Source organism: Notechis scutatus, chromosome 5, assembly GCF_049901735.1.
Source record: "Notechis scutatus isolate UNSWTSFEM ecotype Mainland chromosome 5, rNotScu1.2, whole genome shotgun sequence".
Classification (NCBI taxonomy): domain Eukaryota; kingdom Metazoa; phylum Chordata; class Lepidosauria; order Squamata; family Elapidae; genus Notechis; species Notechis scutatus.
Genome location: NC_142013.1, coordinates 58,656,573 through 58,672,154, shown reverse-complemented (window position 1 = coordinate 58,672,154; position 15,582 = coordinate 58,656,573). Strand labels below are relative to the sequence as shown.

The window sequence follows — 15,582 nt, the reverse complement described above, 5'->3', positions numbered from 1 at the left end:
AACATGAATTAAGATAGAATTGGAAAACAAAAATATGGAGTATATATAGGCTAAAAAAAAAAAAGGAAAACTAAGAAAATCTCAGATAAATGGAACTTATGAGATAATGAAAAAGAGATTGATAAGAAGTTTAAATATCAAAAGGCAGGGTATGAATTAGTGTATGAATGTCATGGACGCACAGATCATTTAAGGACAGAACAGAATAAAGATATATAGTTTGTGTAAGATAAGATCCAGAATTCATTTTCTTATATATTTTGACTTTAATTTTTTGCTTATACTTACTCTCGTACACATAACACAACATAGGCTTGTTATGTATGTACCATGTGTGTTTCTTCAAAAAGATGACCCACTTTGAAAAGAAGCCCTATCATATTTTTGAGCACATGCGATCAAATTAAGCCCACCCACAAAATTAGCCCTAATTAAGACCCTGCCCATGGGGTGCAGGGGGTGGGGTGAGGCACACAAGTAAAAAATAAGCTAGGGTGGGGATGGGGGGGTAGAGTTGCCCTACTTACCAGGCCTCGCTCACCCCGACACCTGCCACACCTTCTGCAGCCACTTGCTGCCACTCGCATGCATTGCCATGGCTTCCATTTTGCCTTCAGATTATTGACTCACCTTGTGGCAGTGGCATTGACAGCCCTGTCCAGCTGGAATCCACTGCTGGCCCACTTCTTCTGTGGCCGCTTGCTGCCACTCGCACGCATCACCCTGGCCTCCTTTTCGCCTTCAAATGCCTTCCGGAAAGCCCTCTGCAGCTGTCAGATCCCTGTTCATGATACTGCCATTCAGCTGGGGGGAAGGGGGAATGTAGTATTTAGATTATGGTATGTAGTTTATTGCTTTCTTCCTTGCTTGTAACTTTTCATTTTATAACCTTTAGCCTGGCATCTGGGTGCCCTGAGATTTTCTCACCTTTTGAGGAATGTGAAGAGAGGGGGAGGCCATGTGGATTTTTTTCGTTCTGAAAGGCAGATGACCCTGGGAACGCTCGCTTATCAGCATCCCAGGATGACCATTACAATAACATCTCAACACCTGTGGATTGGTCAAATCCATATTGGACTGAAGGGAGGGGTTTCTAATTCCTATTATTCTAACTGTATTGCCTGAGGGAGCTCAGAGTTTGCTTTTCCTTTGTCTTCCTACCACTCCTGTTCAATAAAAGATTCCTTTTGAAATGCCAAAGTTTCAAGAGTCTTTTCTTTCTTGAGTAGGGAGGAAAGGCAGGACATTACAGCAGCCGATAATAGAGCTCTGCAAATGCCTTCTGGAAAGTCCTCTGCAGTTAATAGAGCTCCAAATCATTCCAGAGCTCTATTATCAGCTGCAGAGGGCTTTCCGGAAGGCATTTGCAGCCGATAATAGAGCTCCGGATTGATCCAGAGCTCTGTTATCGGCTGCAGAGGGCTTTCCAGAAGGCATCTCAAGGTGAAAGGGAGGCATGTGAATGGCGACAAGCAGCTGCAGAAGTTGGGTGGGGCTGTTGGTGCCACCACTGCGAGGTGAGTCAATAATCAGAACCCTCCAAAAGGAAGGCCTAGCTATTTTTGGGGGGTCAAAAGAAAATAAGACCTGGCCTTCTTTTTGGAGAAACACGGTATGTATGTGTAGGATACAGGAGACATTTGATTGATGGCATACTTCAAAATGTAGCTATCTCCAATAGCTGATATACTAAAAATGCATGAAGATGATGATGTACAATAGCTTGGAGGGCTAACCATACTATTAGAATATAGAATAAGACAGAGTAGCTGTCAGCCCTATAACCATCCTATATGAAAGTATACAGGACTGCCACAGTGATGGTTCAGCAAGCTGTGGGAACAAAATGGGGGGGGGGAAGTGTAGATAGTGTGGGGTGTATAATCATAACAGCATTCTTTCCCTTGGGAACTAAGGATGTCCAACCTGCACCTGGAGAGGCGTGATAGAAGTTGGCTGAAGTTGGGGCGTTGATTTGATTGGACCATGTGATGCAGAAGTGGATGTAGGGGAAGGAACTTTGGGTTTTACTTTGGGTGGGGAAAATGCGGGAATTTAGATTCGGGTTTTCCCCAGATGTGCCAATATGACATTTCTTCCCCCCCCTTTAACTTTGAGCTGAAATACATCAGGGGGGAGGGGAAGAACCTGCTTGCAGATGTCTTGTCAAGGAAACCATAATTCGATAGTTGCTGGGAAGAGGTCGTGCACGCAATAATTCCCCATTCCCCAAAAGCAGCCCAAGCCACCACCAGAGGTCAAGCCAAGCATCAGGGTGACCTCAGAGATCAAATGACAGCCACTCTAAAGTCCTCGCTCCCAACTGACCAGTGGTTTGCTGACAACTGGGACACCTTAACCTTAAGGGTGAGATTGGCTTGGAAGGGGTCCAAACTCTACATCCCTGCCACATTGAGGCTTCAAGTTTTACAACCCAGCCATGACTCCCACTTGGCTGGTCACTTCGGATCCCTAAAAACCCTCCACTTAACCAGAAGGCAATTTTGGTGTCCAAAGATGAAAACCAATGTGGAGGAGTATGTCAAAAGTTGCTCTATGTGTGCAGCCATGAAGATGAGACTGGGGAAACTCCCGGGATTACTCCAACAAGTGGCAGACCCAGCTGGCCCTGGAAGAAATTGCCATAGACTTCATAGTTGAATTCCCAGAGAGCAGGGGAAACAGTCACTTGGACCATGGTTGACTTTTCAAAACAAGCCCACTTTACTGCCTGCTCTGGGTTGCCTTCACCCAGGAAATTGGCTAAGATGTTCATAAAGCATATATATTAACTGTATGGAATTCCCCAAATCATCTCGAATCGAGGAGTACAGTTCACAGCAAAGTTCTAGAGGGAGTTCTTGAAGACCATAGGATTGACCCAGGGACCATAGGATTGACCTCGGCTTTTCATCCAAGCATGAACGGGGCCACAAAATGTAAGAACGCCATGGTAGAGCAATATCTGAGATGCTATGTGGACTGTCCCAAGACAATTGGGCAGACTTCCTGCTGTTTTTGGAGATGGCTTACAATAACACAGTGCACAGTAGCATTGGACTAACCCCTTTTCAGATCACTAGTGGCATGGAGTTTGTTTCCATGCCCGAATTGGCGAGAGAGCCGCCTTTGTCCATGTCCCTGACAGAGTGGATGGACTCACTAATGTTGGGTTGGGAGAATATGAAACGGGCCCTGGCTGAAGCAGCAAAGCGTACAAACCTGCCCCCCCCCCAAAACAGATAAGCACCATGGTATCTCCAGCCTGTCTTCTGAGTGGGAGATCGTGTGTACTTATTGACAAAATACCTTAAACTAAAGTGTACAATTAAATCTCGCCCGACTGTTAGGGAAAATACATCTGGTGTTCCATAGTAGCTTGTTAAAGCCAGTTGTGGATTCACAATTAAGACCAAGGAATAGGGCAGCACCTAAACCCATTGTAGTACAGGATGAAATCCACTATGAGTTTACGCAAATCTTGGACTCTTGAATGCACTGGGGTCACTTGCAATATTTAGTCCACTAGCAGTTATCCCTTGTATGAAGCTACATGGGTAAAGAGCTGGGATGTAAAAGCAGACAGAATGGTAAAGCAGTTCCATGAGAATTTCCCTAAGCCAAGGGGAAGGGGGGGTTAGGGATGCCACAACTAATTCCTTATCCTTTATCTTGTTCCAGGAGCTCCTCATCAGCTGAGGGAGGGGGCAGTGTGTCAGCCCTATAACCAACTTATGTGAGAGTTTGCAGGGCTGCCACAGTGATGGTTCAGCAAGCTGTGGGAATGAAAGGGGGGAGGTATAGATCGTGTGGGGTGTATAATCATAACAACATTCTTTCCCTTGGGAGCCAAGGACGTCCAGCCTGCACCTGTGAAGGTGTGATAGAAGTTAAGCTGAAGTTGGGCTGTTGATTTGGACCATGTGATGCATAGGTGGATGCAGGGGAAAGAACTTTGGGTTTTACTTTGGGTGGGGAAAACACAGGCGTTTAGATTAGGGTTTTCCCCAGATATGCCAATATGACATTTCCAATAAATTTATGCTTTGAGGAAGAAATCTGCTTGGAGTTTTAATTCTGTTGGAGGTGTTACTTGGAACCCTGACAGTAGCCTCCTATCATATGGAAGTTTACTCTCAGAATTTCTGAAAAATCAAAGCTGTTTGGATAATGAAAGTGTCACTGTTCCAATTCTCCAAAACCAAGAAACATAAATAAAAGGTTTAATTAATTGGTTTTAATTCTGGAAGGCCTGGAAACATTGGCACATAGCAACCAAAACAAAGGCAACAATAACAGTTGCTGCTTTCCTGCCTATTTAACCTCATCCCCTGCATGCACCTGCCCCACCCACATGGCTGTTGTATTTCTAGAGGCCTGAGGCCTGGAATCTTTCTGTTGGCTCTAGTTCTTTCTTCTGCTGCTGGCCTACTCTCCAGATGATTGTCGACCTGCTGCTTCTTTGTTGTCTACCTCCCATACCATGAGTCTGTTTTTCATTATACCTGTAATCCTTCCCCCCCTGAATGGCAACCCCGAAACGGTCTGCTGGAGGCTCACCATTTCGAGGGTTGACAGGCGGCTCCCCTCTATCATGGAGATTGCATCTGGAAGATAAGCAAAGACCACAATTAGTTGCCTGTTGAGCAGGGTGCCATGCAATCACTCCCATCCAGTTTTCGAGGGTGTTCCCGGTGGAACTGTCTCACCAACCATGCAGCCTTCACCTCCCAATTCCTCACCCAAGATGCCTCTGATAGGGGGTACCCCTTCCATTGTACTAGGTATTGTAGCACCACCCTATGAATGCGAGAATCTAGGATCCGCTCAACCTCATAGTGAGCTTCCCCCCACTTGAATGCCCCTGGGTTCATGCTTCAGGGGACTTCATACCTCCGAGGCCTCTACATGTCTAAACAGACTACTGTGGAACACCGGTTGTATTCTCTCTAATAGACGAGGGAGCTTCAGTTCCAGTGTGACTAGGTTTATTACACAGACTATGGGAAATGGACCCAGGAATTTAGGGACTAGTTTACAGCAGGGCACCTTTAGATGTAGGTATTTGGTGGAGAGGAATATCTCACCAACCTGGAATGAGGTCTGGTGGCTCTGCTTTTTGTCGGCCTGGACCTTTCACCAACCTGGAATGAGGTCTGTCATCTCTACTTCTTGTTGACGTGGACCTTTTGGGTCTCTGCTGCCTTCCTTAATGCTATTCTCACCTTCCCCCTTACTTTTTGCATGTTGTCCACCCACTCAGTTAGGCTAATAGACAAAGGGGACTCCTGAGGGTCCTTGGGAGTGGGGACAAACTCTATCCCATTGGCCAGTTTGAAGGGGGTGAACCTCGTACTGCTGTGACTGAGTAGTTATATGCTACTTCTGCAAAGGGTAGGTCGTCAGTCCAAATGGTCTGTTGGTAGTTTACGTAGCATCTGATATATTGCTCAATTATGGCATTGGCTCTCTCTGCCGCTGCATTGGTAGCTGGATGGAATGCGGAACTCAGGCCTTGAGAGGACCCAATCATCCTAAGGAACTCCCTCCAGAATTTGGCTGTGAATTGCACTCCCTGGTCCAAGATGATTCTCCATGGGATGCCGTGGAGGCAGTAGATGTGGGTGAGGAACATCTTTGCCAGCTTATGTGCCAATGGGAGGTTCGGACAAGCCATGAAGTGGGCTTGCTTTGAAAATATGTCAATAATTGTCCATATAACAGTATTCCCATTACTTTCAGGGAGTTCTATGATGAAATTCATAGCTATTTCTTCTCACGGTCAAGTGGGATTAGCCACAGGTTGCAAGAGGCCCAGTGGTTTTCCTAGTCATTTTTTCATCGCTGCACAGATCATACAGCTCCGGACATAGTCCTCTAGGTCTTTTTTCAATTTTGGCCATCAAAATTGTTGGTTGACCAGATGAAGGGTTTTCAGGAACCTGAAATGACCAGCTGACTTCACATCATGGGACTTCTGCAGCACAGCCATCTGCTGATTGTGAGGGACATATAATTCGCTCCCCTTCCATGCAAGGCCATCTCTCTGGGTTAACATTTGCCGGTTCTCTGAAATCATGGGTCAGTGGCCATAGCCGCGTTCAAGGAACAGGTAATCTCATCCCATCCCTCTTCCGGCTGTTGTATCGCCTGCCCTCGGGTTGTGGCTTGAGTCGTGGATTGCGGAAGTATAATGGCATGAACCACATCTCCTCATCTGCTATTGTATTGAGGCATCCTCGACAGGGCATCCGCAAGAAAATTCCTCCTCCTAGAAATATACTTCAGGGTGAAGAGGAAGTGTTTAAAATACAGCACCCATCTGACTTTTTTGGGGGGCAACTTGCACAGAGTTTGGAAGGCTTCAAGGTTCTTGTGATCTGTCCACACTTCAAAGGGTACATGACTCCTCTCCAGCAGATGCCATGTCATCAGTCCCCACCGGACTGCATAGGCTTCCTTTTTCCGAATCGCCCACTGCCTTTTGGAGTCTGTGAATTTGCATGACGTATAGGTGCACAGTTGCAGGTTATCCTGCTCATTGGTTTGAAGGACAACTCCCACGGCCATGTCAATGGCATTGGCTTGTACCACAAATACTCGCTCTGGATCTGGATGTTTTAGGATGGGCTCCTTAGCAAACTGTGCCTTTATTATTTCAAAGGCTTTAGGACGAGCTCCTTAGCAAACAGTGCCTTTATTATTTCAAAGGCATTTTGACATTCCACTGTCCATTGTAGTGGTTGGACAAGTGGGGTCCAACTGTCTGGGGGAGAAGGCGGATGTTGGTACTTGAGGATAGGCAATACCCCTCAAATTCCCTCAGCATGAGCAACTCCGGAAACAGGATCCCAGTGGCACCTCGAGCCATGAGTCTGTGAAAATGCAGGCTAAGGGCGTGGGGAATCTGGCCTTCCACCCTGTGTCTAGAGACTTCACAAATGTATTCAGCAAGAAGGAATACAACATCCTTCCCCCACACCGGCCCACAGACTGTGCCATAGAAATCTACCGAGGGGCCAAATTACCAAAGCCAAAAATATACTCAATGACACCATGGGAGATGGATGAACTACAATGCTACATAGCGAAAAACTTGGCTAGGGGATTCATTGAGCTGCCCAGCCAGATTGCAGCCCTGGTCCTGTTCAGGGAAAAGAAGGATGGGACACTAAGGCTGTATGTGGAGGGTCAACCATTCCGAGGGTTGACAGAAAATATCTATTATGACACAGGTGTTAAGAAAAAACAGGAAAATAGATGACAAATTCATAAAATTGGTAAATAAAGCAGATAAGATTGAGAAGAAATTAAAATATCTGGATATCACAAAAATGAACTATATATTGTTTTATAATAACTATGTTAAGACATGGAATAAAATTAAAAGAATAAGTTAGGATGGGAAAAACTGTAATTCTCATTGCTTTGGAGAATTTCTGAGATAAAAATGACCTGCCTAGAATAATGTTTTTATTTCAGATAATACTTATTTTGACAACTAATACACCATTTAAATAGTGGCAAAAGGATACACCGACATTGTGTGGTGGGAGGGGGGGGGAACCCAACGAATTAAATATAACATATCCCAAGACCCAAAGAGCTTTACCTGATTTGAAATTGTATTTTACAGTTTGCTATTTGGTTTGGATGAAAGAGTAATGTTATAGAGAAATAGAAGGCTTTTGAAGGATATGACTTGAGATTTGAGTAGTGTGGATATTTTGGTAAGATAAAGTCAAGGTTATTGTGTATTTTAATCCTTATGTTAGACGTGACATATTGAAAAGATGGAAGAGTTAGAAATTTAAGTTATGAACCAAAATACCTTTGTGGCTCTCAGCCACATTTTATACATAAGAAATAATATGAAAATACACAGGCTAACTTATTATGGGATATTAGATTTTTATCAAGGGAAATAGAAAATGTCAACAGAAGAACTGATGGCAGAGGGACATAGTTGCCAGTGGTTTTCTTATTTACAGTTATTAGAAACATTTAAAATAGACAAAACAGCTTATGGTTTTGAACATTATAAGACTGAATCTGAAATGGAATTTTGTACATATGATGAACATTTTATGTTACTAAAATGTGTAAACTTCTATTGAAATTTGAAACAGAAGAATGAAATAATGTATGATAAACTGGGCTAAAAGTTTGGTTATTATACAGGTAGTCCTCAACTTACAATTGACCCCAACATTTCTGTTGTGGAAAAATTTGTTGAGTTTTGCTCCATTTTATGACCTTTCTTGCCAGATGTTAAATGAATCACTGGTTAAGTTAGTAACATCTGGATTCCCCATTGACTTTGCTTGTTAGGTTGCAAAAGGAGATCATGTGACAACAGGATATGGCAACCATCATAAATATGAATCAGTTGCCAAGCATCTGAATTTTGATCAAATGACCATGGGGATGCTTTTATGGTTGTGTGAAAAACGGTCACTTTTTTCAGTGATGTTGTTAACTTTGAATGGTCACTAAATGAACTGTTGTAAGTTGAGGACTACCTGTATACAGAAATGGAACAATGAGAAATTGCAGTTGCAAGGATTGAAATTTACACTATAATTTTACATTTTTATAAAATGATGTACCATTGGTATATGTCACAAGATAAAATTGTCCAGAATATATAATTTCAAATTTGTGTTGGAAATGTGAACAAGAAGAGACATTTTATCATACTTACTGGACATGTAAAAAAGCTAGAACATTTCGGATCAAAATACGTAAAGATTTAGTGGATATTAAAGATTAATACACAACTGAGACCAGAGGTTTTTCTTTTAGGACTGATGGATAAAAAGCTGGAAAAAAGTAATGGAATTTTGGTTTTGTACATGATAACTGCACCAATATTATTTTATGTGCAAAGGTGGAAAGATTCAACAATACCTAGAACAGAAGAGATGGTTGGTAGAAATGATGGAACTCACTGAGATTGACTTTTTTAGTCAGAGAAAGGACAGTAGAGATAGCAATAACACTTAGACTTATATACCGCTTCACAGTGCTTTACAGCCCTCTAAGCAGTTTACAGAGTCAGCATACTGCCCTCAACAATCTGGGTCCTCATTTTACTGACCTCGGAAGGATGGAAGGCTGAGTCAACCTTGAGCCAATCAAGACAGAAGAAATCAAATTCCTGGCAGTCAGTAGACTTAGCCTGCAGTATTTCATTCTAACCACTGCACCACCACGGCTCCTCTTCTTATTGCTGGAAATGGAATGGAAACCCTTTATAGACTTTTGTGTGAACCAGAAAAAAATGAACTTATGAATCACAGTTTAATAATTAGACAGGATAGATTATAGAAAGAAGATTGTCATGTAACTTCAGAGAAAGAAGTAAAATTGTAATTGCACTTATAACTGCTGTAAAAATGGTCAATTATTTATATCTTTTGTTTCTTTTCTATTTTTACTGTTTCCATTTCTTGCATTTTTAGCTTTCTTTTTGTTTTTCTTTCTTACTTTACATTAGTTTGTATTTGTTTTTACCTTTTTAAAAATACTGTGCATGTATATGTGTGCATCTTTGTGTGTATGAAAGAATCTACTATGTAACTCACTTCCAATTCTCTTAGGACTTTTTTTTACCACAATTAATTCTGGTGAGGTAGCAAAATATGATTTTTTAATAAAGCATGCTTCTGCATAAAAATAAGAGCGAAAGAACACATGATGTTATAGATTAGTGTTTATGTGCTATCAGAACCCTACTTTGCTTCTAAAGAACAAGCACTCTAAAAAGTTCACAATTCCCAATTAGTTTATAATTTTAGCTTTCAATTTCATAGATTTTGTTCTGTATTTTCCAATATTAATACAATAATGTATTAATAGCAAGAGCAATCCTTCACAAATCATGGATATTAATCCTATTTTATTAAAATCAATTGTTTGATCATTATCACGGGAAGTGAACTTTTTTGCAATTTTATGCTGTTATTATTATTAATACAAACATTTAGCACCAATTGTCAAATCCCTATTTTGTGCCTGAATATTTATCAAAATTAATAAGAGTACTGATAGTTTAGTATATTATACAAACTGTTAAAACCAAAACAACCGAGGGAAAAAAGACCTCCATGCAGATATCTGAGTACAAAGGAGAGTAAAAGAATCTTGAATGAATTCAGTGATTTAGATCCTGGGATCTTCTCAAAAGTAGTGAAAACAAAAAACAATGTAGCTTCCTCCAATAGTTTTTTCAACATAGTGTTTCAAATCATATGATTATATGGGATCCTATAAATTATATGGACACATGTTGATCAAATTATTAGGAACTTGATCAATAGATATAATCAAGGGCAAATAACAATAGTTTCTTAAAAATATATGTAACATCCAGAAATTCATAAATAGCTTGCAAAGTGTACAATAAGTTGAGAATATGTCACTGGAACAGAGGCAGATAATCTTTCTGCCAATAAATATACACTTCTATGTGCAAAAAGTGCAAAATGAGCAACTTGCTATTCTCTGACTAGCTTTGTTGCTAATCAGCATTTCCTTTCATAATCTAATTACTGCTAACTTGGAAATGCATACAATGCAATGTTACAGAATATACAGTGCATTCAGAAACTATTCAAACTCCCTTCACTTTTGTCAATTTTGTTGTGCTGCAGCTTGATTCTACAGTTGTTGAAATTATTTTTTTTCTCATTAATCTACATTCAGTACTCCATGGTGAAGCGAAAGCAAAATTTTAGAAATGTCTGTAAATTTATTAAAAAGAAAGCTGAAATATCACATTGGCATAAATATTCAGATCCTTTGCAACAATACTTGAAATTTAGCTCTAGTGCCTCCCCCATTTCTCTTGATTGTTGCTGTCATGTTTCTACACCCTGAATGGAATCAACTTGTGGTAAATTAAATTGATTGGACATGATTTGGAAAGGCACACAATATTGTGTGCACAATCTCTATAGAAGGCGTCACAGCTGAAAATGCATACTGTAGCAGAGCAAAAGCCACAAAGTCAAAGAAACTGTCTGCAGAGCTCAGTCAGGATTATTGCAAGGCACAGATCTAGGGAAGGCTACAAGGCTACAATAAAATTTCTGCTGCACTGAAGTTTCCTAAGAGCAGAGTGGCCTCCATAATTCTCAAATGGAAGAAGTTTGGCGCAAGCAGTATCTTCCAAGAGCTGGTCGCCCGGTCAAACTGAGCAATCAGCGTAGAAGGAAAGTAACCTAGAACCTAATGGTCACTCTGACTGAGTTCCAGAGACCTTGTATGGAGTTGGGACAGAGTTCCAGAAGGACAACCATCATTGCAGCCGTCCACTGATCTGGGCTTTATAGAATGGCTAGATGGAAGCCTTTCCTCTGTGCAAAACACATGAAAACCTGCTTAGTTTGCTTCTTCTTAACCTCTGCTACAGTATGCATTGTCAGTGGTGACACCTTCTATAGAGAGGTTTGTGCCTTTCCAAATCATGTCCAATGAATTTAATTTACCACAGGTCAACTCCATTCAAGGTGTAGAATCAGGTCAGCAACAATCAAGAGAAATGGGAGGCACTCGAGCTAAATTTCATATGCAAAAGGGTCTGAATTCTTATTCCAATGTGATATTTCATTTTTTTCTTTTTAATAAATTTACAGATATTTCTAAAATTCTGTTTTCACTTTGTCATTATGGAGTACTGAATGTAGTTTAATGAGAAAAAGAATGAATTTCAACAACTGTAGAATTGGGCTGCAGCATAACAAAATTGACAAAAGTAAAGAGGATCTGAATACTTTCTGAATGCACTGTATATAGGACTCTTACAAAAATGTTGTAAGAGTCCTCTTTTTGTTTTTTTGTTTGTAAATGTTTCTTCAGAGCTATAATGTTGAAGAAATGAGGTTAACTACTTGTGGCTATACACCAAATTACATACAGGACTGCCAGAAAACAAACAAACAAACGAACTCTCTTTCTCTCTCTCTTCTACAATCAACAACCCTCACTTCTTCAAGATCACAGCATGTTATCTTGATAGGTAATAATGTAATGTGTGCATATTAAAAATTGGACTCAAAGAATGCTTACAACCTAACTTGAAAATAATATCGGAGAACAAGCTACAATCTTAAAAACTCTGAAAGAAGTACAATCAAAGTGGATAAATCTAATGCCCTTTTAAAATATTTTGTTTCTTTAGAATGGTAATCATTGAGAACCTTTAATTGTTCTCAAGGAATTTATATTAGTAAATAATATTTCTGTATTGCAATGTTGAAGATAACACTTTTCAAAAACATACTGGAATTTAATAACAAAAGCAAAGAATCCATATTAAATAATAAAAATGTAAAACAATCAGTCCAAGATACAGTAATACCAGTGATACATGGAGATTTGAGTCACAAAGATATCACAAACTGGGATGGATAATGCACAATCTCCTTCTGTTATGGGGAACAGATGTTATCCTTGCTAAGACATTAGTTAGAGAAATCAGAATATAGCAATAACCCTGAGATGAATTCATGGTAAAATTTGCTTATTAAGGCTCCATATCTAAGATTTAGGACTGTTCTACACATTGCCAAGATTATATTTTTTCCAACTAGATCATATAACTCAGCGAGCCATAGCCAATTGGAAAATCCATTTTATCTAAACCATATATTTATTTTATTACAATGTGTTTTGGGAATATATACTTTTCAGCATGTATAATACAAGCAAGTGCTAAAAATGTGAATATATGAATATATGAAGCGACCCTTATTTTCAGAGTGAGTTTGCAATTAAAGCATGAATGTCAAATATCACAAAGATGAGAGAACTTTTTTCTAAACATCTACAAAAAATTGGCTGTTTTTCTTAAGTAATTGTAGAATCCTGTGATGAAATGAATGACTCAAGGCATTTAATTGTTGAACACATAAAATGAAGTATATTTAAAATAAAACTTTAAAAAATGGTCAGACTATAGAATCTGAAAAGAATTTACAGGGCTGCAGCAGCTGAGTTTTTGGAACTGTTAATTTATCACAAAACTTAAACTGGGTTTCTTTCATTGCGCAGTATTTTCTTTTAAAATGTGTGCATTTTCAAAACAATTACATACATATTAAAAATCAGCATATTTGCTCAAACGTAATTAAAACGGTAATACTCTCAGACAACACAGATCTGAAATGGCAAAACCAGTAATTTTTTTCCCTCCCATCTTTACAACAAATTAATTTGAGACAAAATTACAAACACATTTCACTATATGATTAATAATAAAAATTAGGAGTTTTGTTTATAAAGTTGCCCAAAATGCAAGGGATGTGCATAGGTTTTACAACTTAGTCATAGTATTTTATTTTATTCCCTTGGGTATCTTCCCCCCATGAATGGAATGTACTTGGTTGTAGATTACAGTTTTTTCAACACAGATACACCAACGGCATGAACGCTTGCAACTGTCCACATGCATTAAGAGTCAAGACCCAACTTCAAATCTCTATTCAGTTTTACAGAGTTCTTCAAAGAGACAGTATCACATTATCTTCCTATTAAACTAAAATATTTTAAAAATGCTACTTTAAAAATGATTTTAAAAAGCAGAAGAAGGCCATTAGAATATAAGTATTGATCTGGTCATGATTGGGCTAATAATTTCAAATAAATAAAGGAAAGCAACTCAATCCAATTCACAAAATCAGACTCTAAAAGATGCAATGTTCTACCCCCAATTAAAGTAAAGATCACATTATTATTAAAATAGATTATAGAAAGCAGCATCTATTTTGTGCAGTTTTAGGGGCCTTTGAAATTAAAAGCTATGAGTTCCAAAAATATACCATTCCAAAGGATTGAATAATACATACATTTAAAGATACATTTTAATAAAATTTAGAAGAACTGATTTAAAAAAGATACTGTCTCTTTAAATTATCATATTTTTTTTGCCTAGCTATAAGGACATGACAATAATTATAAATGTAGGTCACACTACATCTAGGTAGTCTCTAGGGGCCAAGACCTGTTGACATAAGGTCAATAACAAAGAGGTTCTTCCAAGTATGAGGTGGCTTCAAACAATGATCACATTCTTCTGGTAATTGGGTTAATATATCCAGGAAACAGGAACCCATTGTGATGCTTTACAAACAAGCTCAATGGCTTCTTCCAGATGCCTGATTGTTTCATCAATTTCATTGTTGATAATTGTAAGGTCAAAGTAGTGTGCATATGTTCTCTGTAAGATTTCTGATTCCTTTTGCAAGCGTTGAAGAGATTCATCCTGCACAGTGATTAGGAAAAATGAAGGTGGAACAACTTTGTTATCTTAGTTATTGCATACAAGGAAGCATATTTCCAAATGCATTTCTTATATAAGGATTCATTCATTTTGAATCCTCTTGTAAGACATGTATTTGAAATGTTGCTTTACTTTAATAAAATTGAATTGAACTTATTAAATTGTGTGGTTCAATTATATAAATTTATTTTCTTCATATAACTCAGCACTTGTTTAAATGGGAGAGATGAATGTGGGAGAAAATAATTGGATAAACAAGGAACAAGAGAGGAATGCTACCTTATTAATGAATCATGAGAATATGTATGTATGTATGTATTATTTATTATAGCTGTCCATTTCAAATCAATGACTCTGGATGGTGAACCATAAATAATGAAAATTGTTAAATCAGAATATGAAAAAGAAATTAAATACAAATAGTAGCCAAGTTATTATGTAGTTTCAACATAATTCAACACAAAACCTTGGTTTGTGACTAAAATAAACTACTTAATAACAATCTGATTAATATATACAGAAGTGGACAAAAGTATTGGCAACCTACTTTTTCCTCCCAAAATTTGGATTTGCCCTGAAATAAACTGAAACTGACATATGTAAATTGCATTCAGTATTTTTATTCCATAATTTCTATGAGATACCTTGCTTTTGATGTATGATATTTTTGTAAATAATAAAACAAATGAACTAATCAGATTAACTAGACAGTTATTTGGGGGTCTTCTAGTCTAATTTCCTGCCCAAGGCAGAGTCCTTATATCATCTCAAACAAATAACTGTGCAATCTTTCCCTGAAAAACTCCAGGCTCAGAGTACCCACAATTCCAGAAGGTAACCAACTCCACTGTTTAATAGTTATTACTGTCAGAAAGTTCCTCCTTCTCTCTCTCCTGATGAGCGTTCACCCATTGCTTCTTGTCCTAACCTCAGGTGCTAAATTGATGCCCTCTATTGGAAGATTGGTATCATATCTCCCCTCTGTGTTTTCTTGGTTAAACTAAATATACCTAGTTGCTTTAGCTATTCTTCATAGGATTTAGTCTTCAGACCCCTTATCATCTTTGTTGCTCTTCTGTGTGCTCTTTCTAGGGCCCCAGCATTTGTTTCTAAACCGTGGTGGCCAGAACTGGATGCAATATTCCTAATATGGCCTCACCAATGCGGTATACAGTGGTACTATCACTTCTGGTGATCTTGATGCTAGCCCTCTGCTGATGCAGCCTAAGACTATATTTGCTTTTTTAGCAGCTGCAGCAGACTGCTGGCTATATGTAAGTGGTGGTCCATATTATTAT

At 39.0% G+C, this 15,582-nt stretch overlaps 1 protein-coding gene across 1 annotated transcript in view; it reads right to left on the bottom strand.

Moving 5' to 3' along the window:
* Positions 1-12,902: 12,902 nt before the first annotated feature.
* Positions 12,903-15,582, bottom strand: part of CASK (calcium/calmodulin dependent serine protein kinase) — a 209,519-nt gene continuing 206,839 nt past the window's right edge. The window contains exon 28 of the mRNA XM_087967572.1: positions 12,903-14,266. Coding sequence (XP_087823698.1) covers positions 14,090-14,266 — 177 coding nt within the window. The 3' untranslated portion in view covers positions 12,903-14,089. The remainder of the gene's footprint in view (positions 14,267-15,582) is intronic.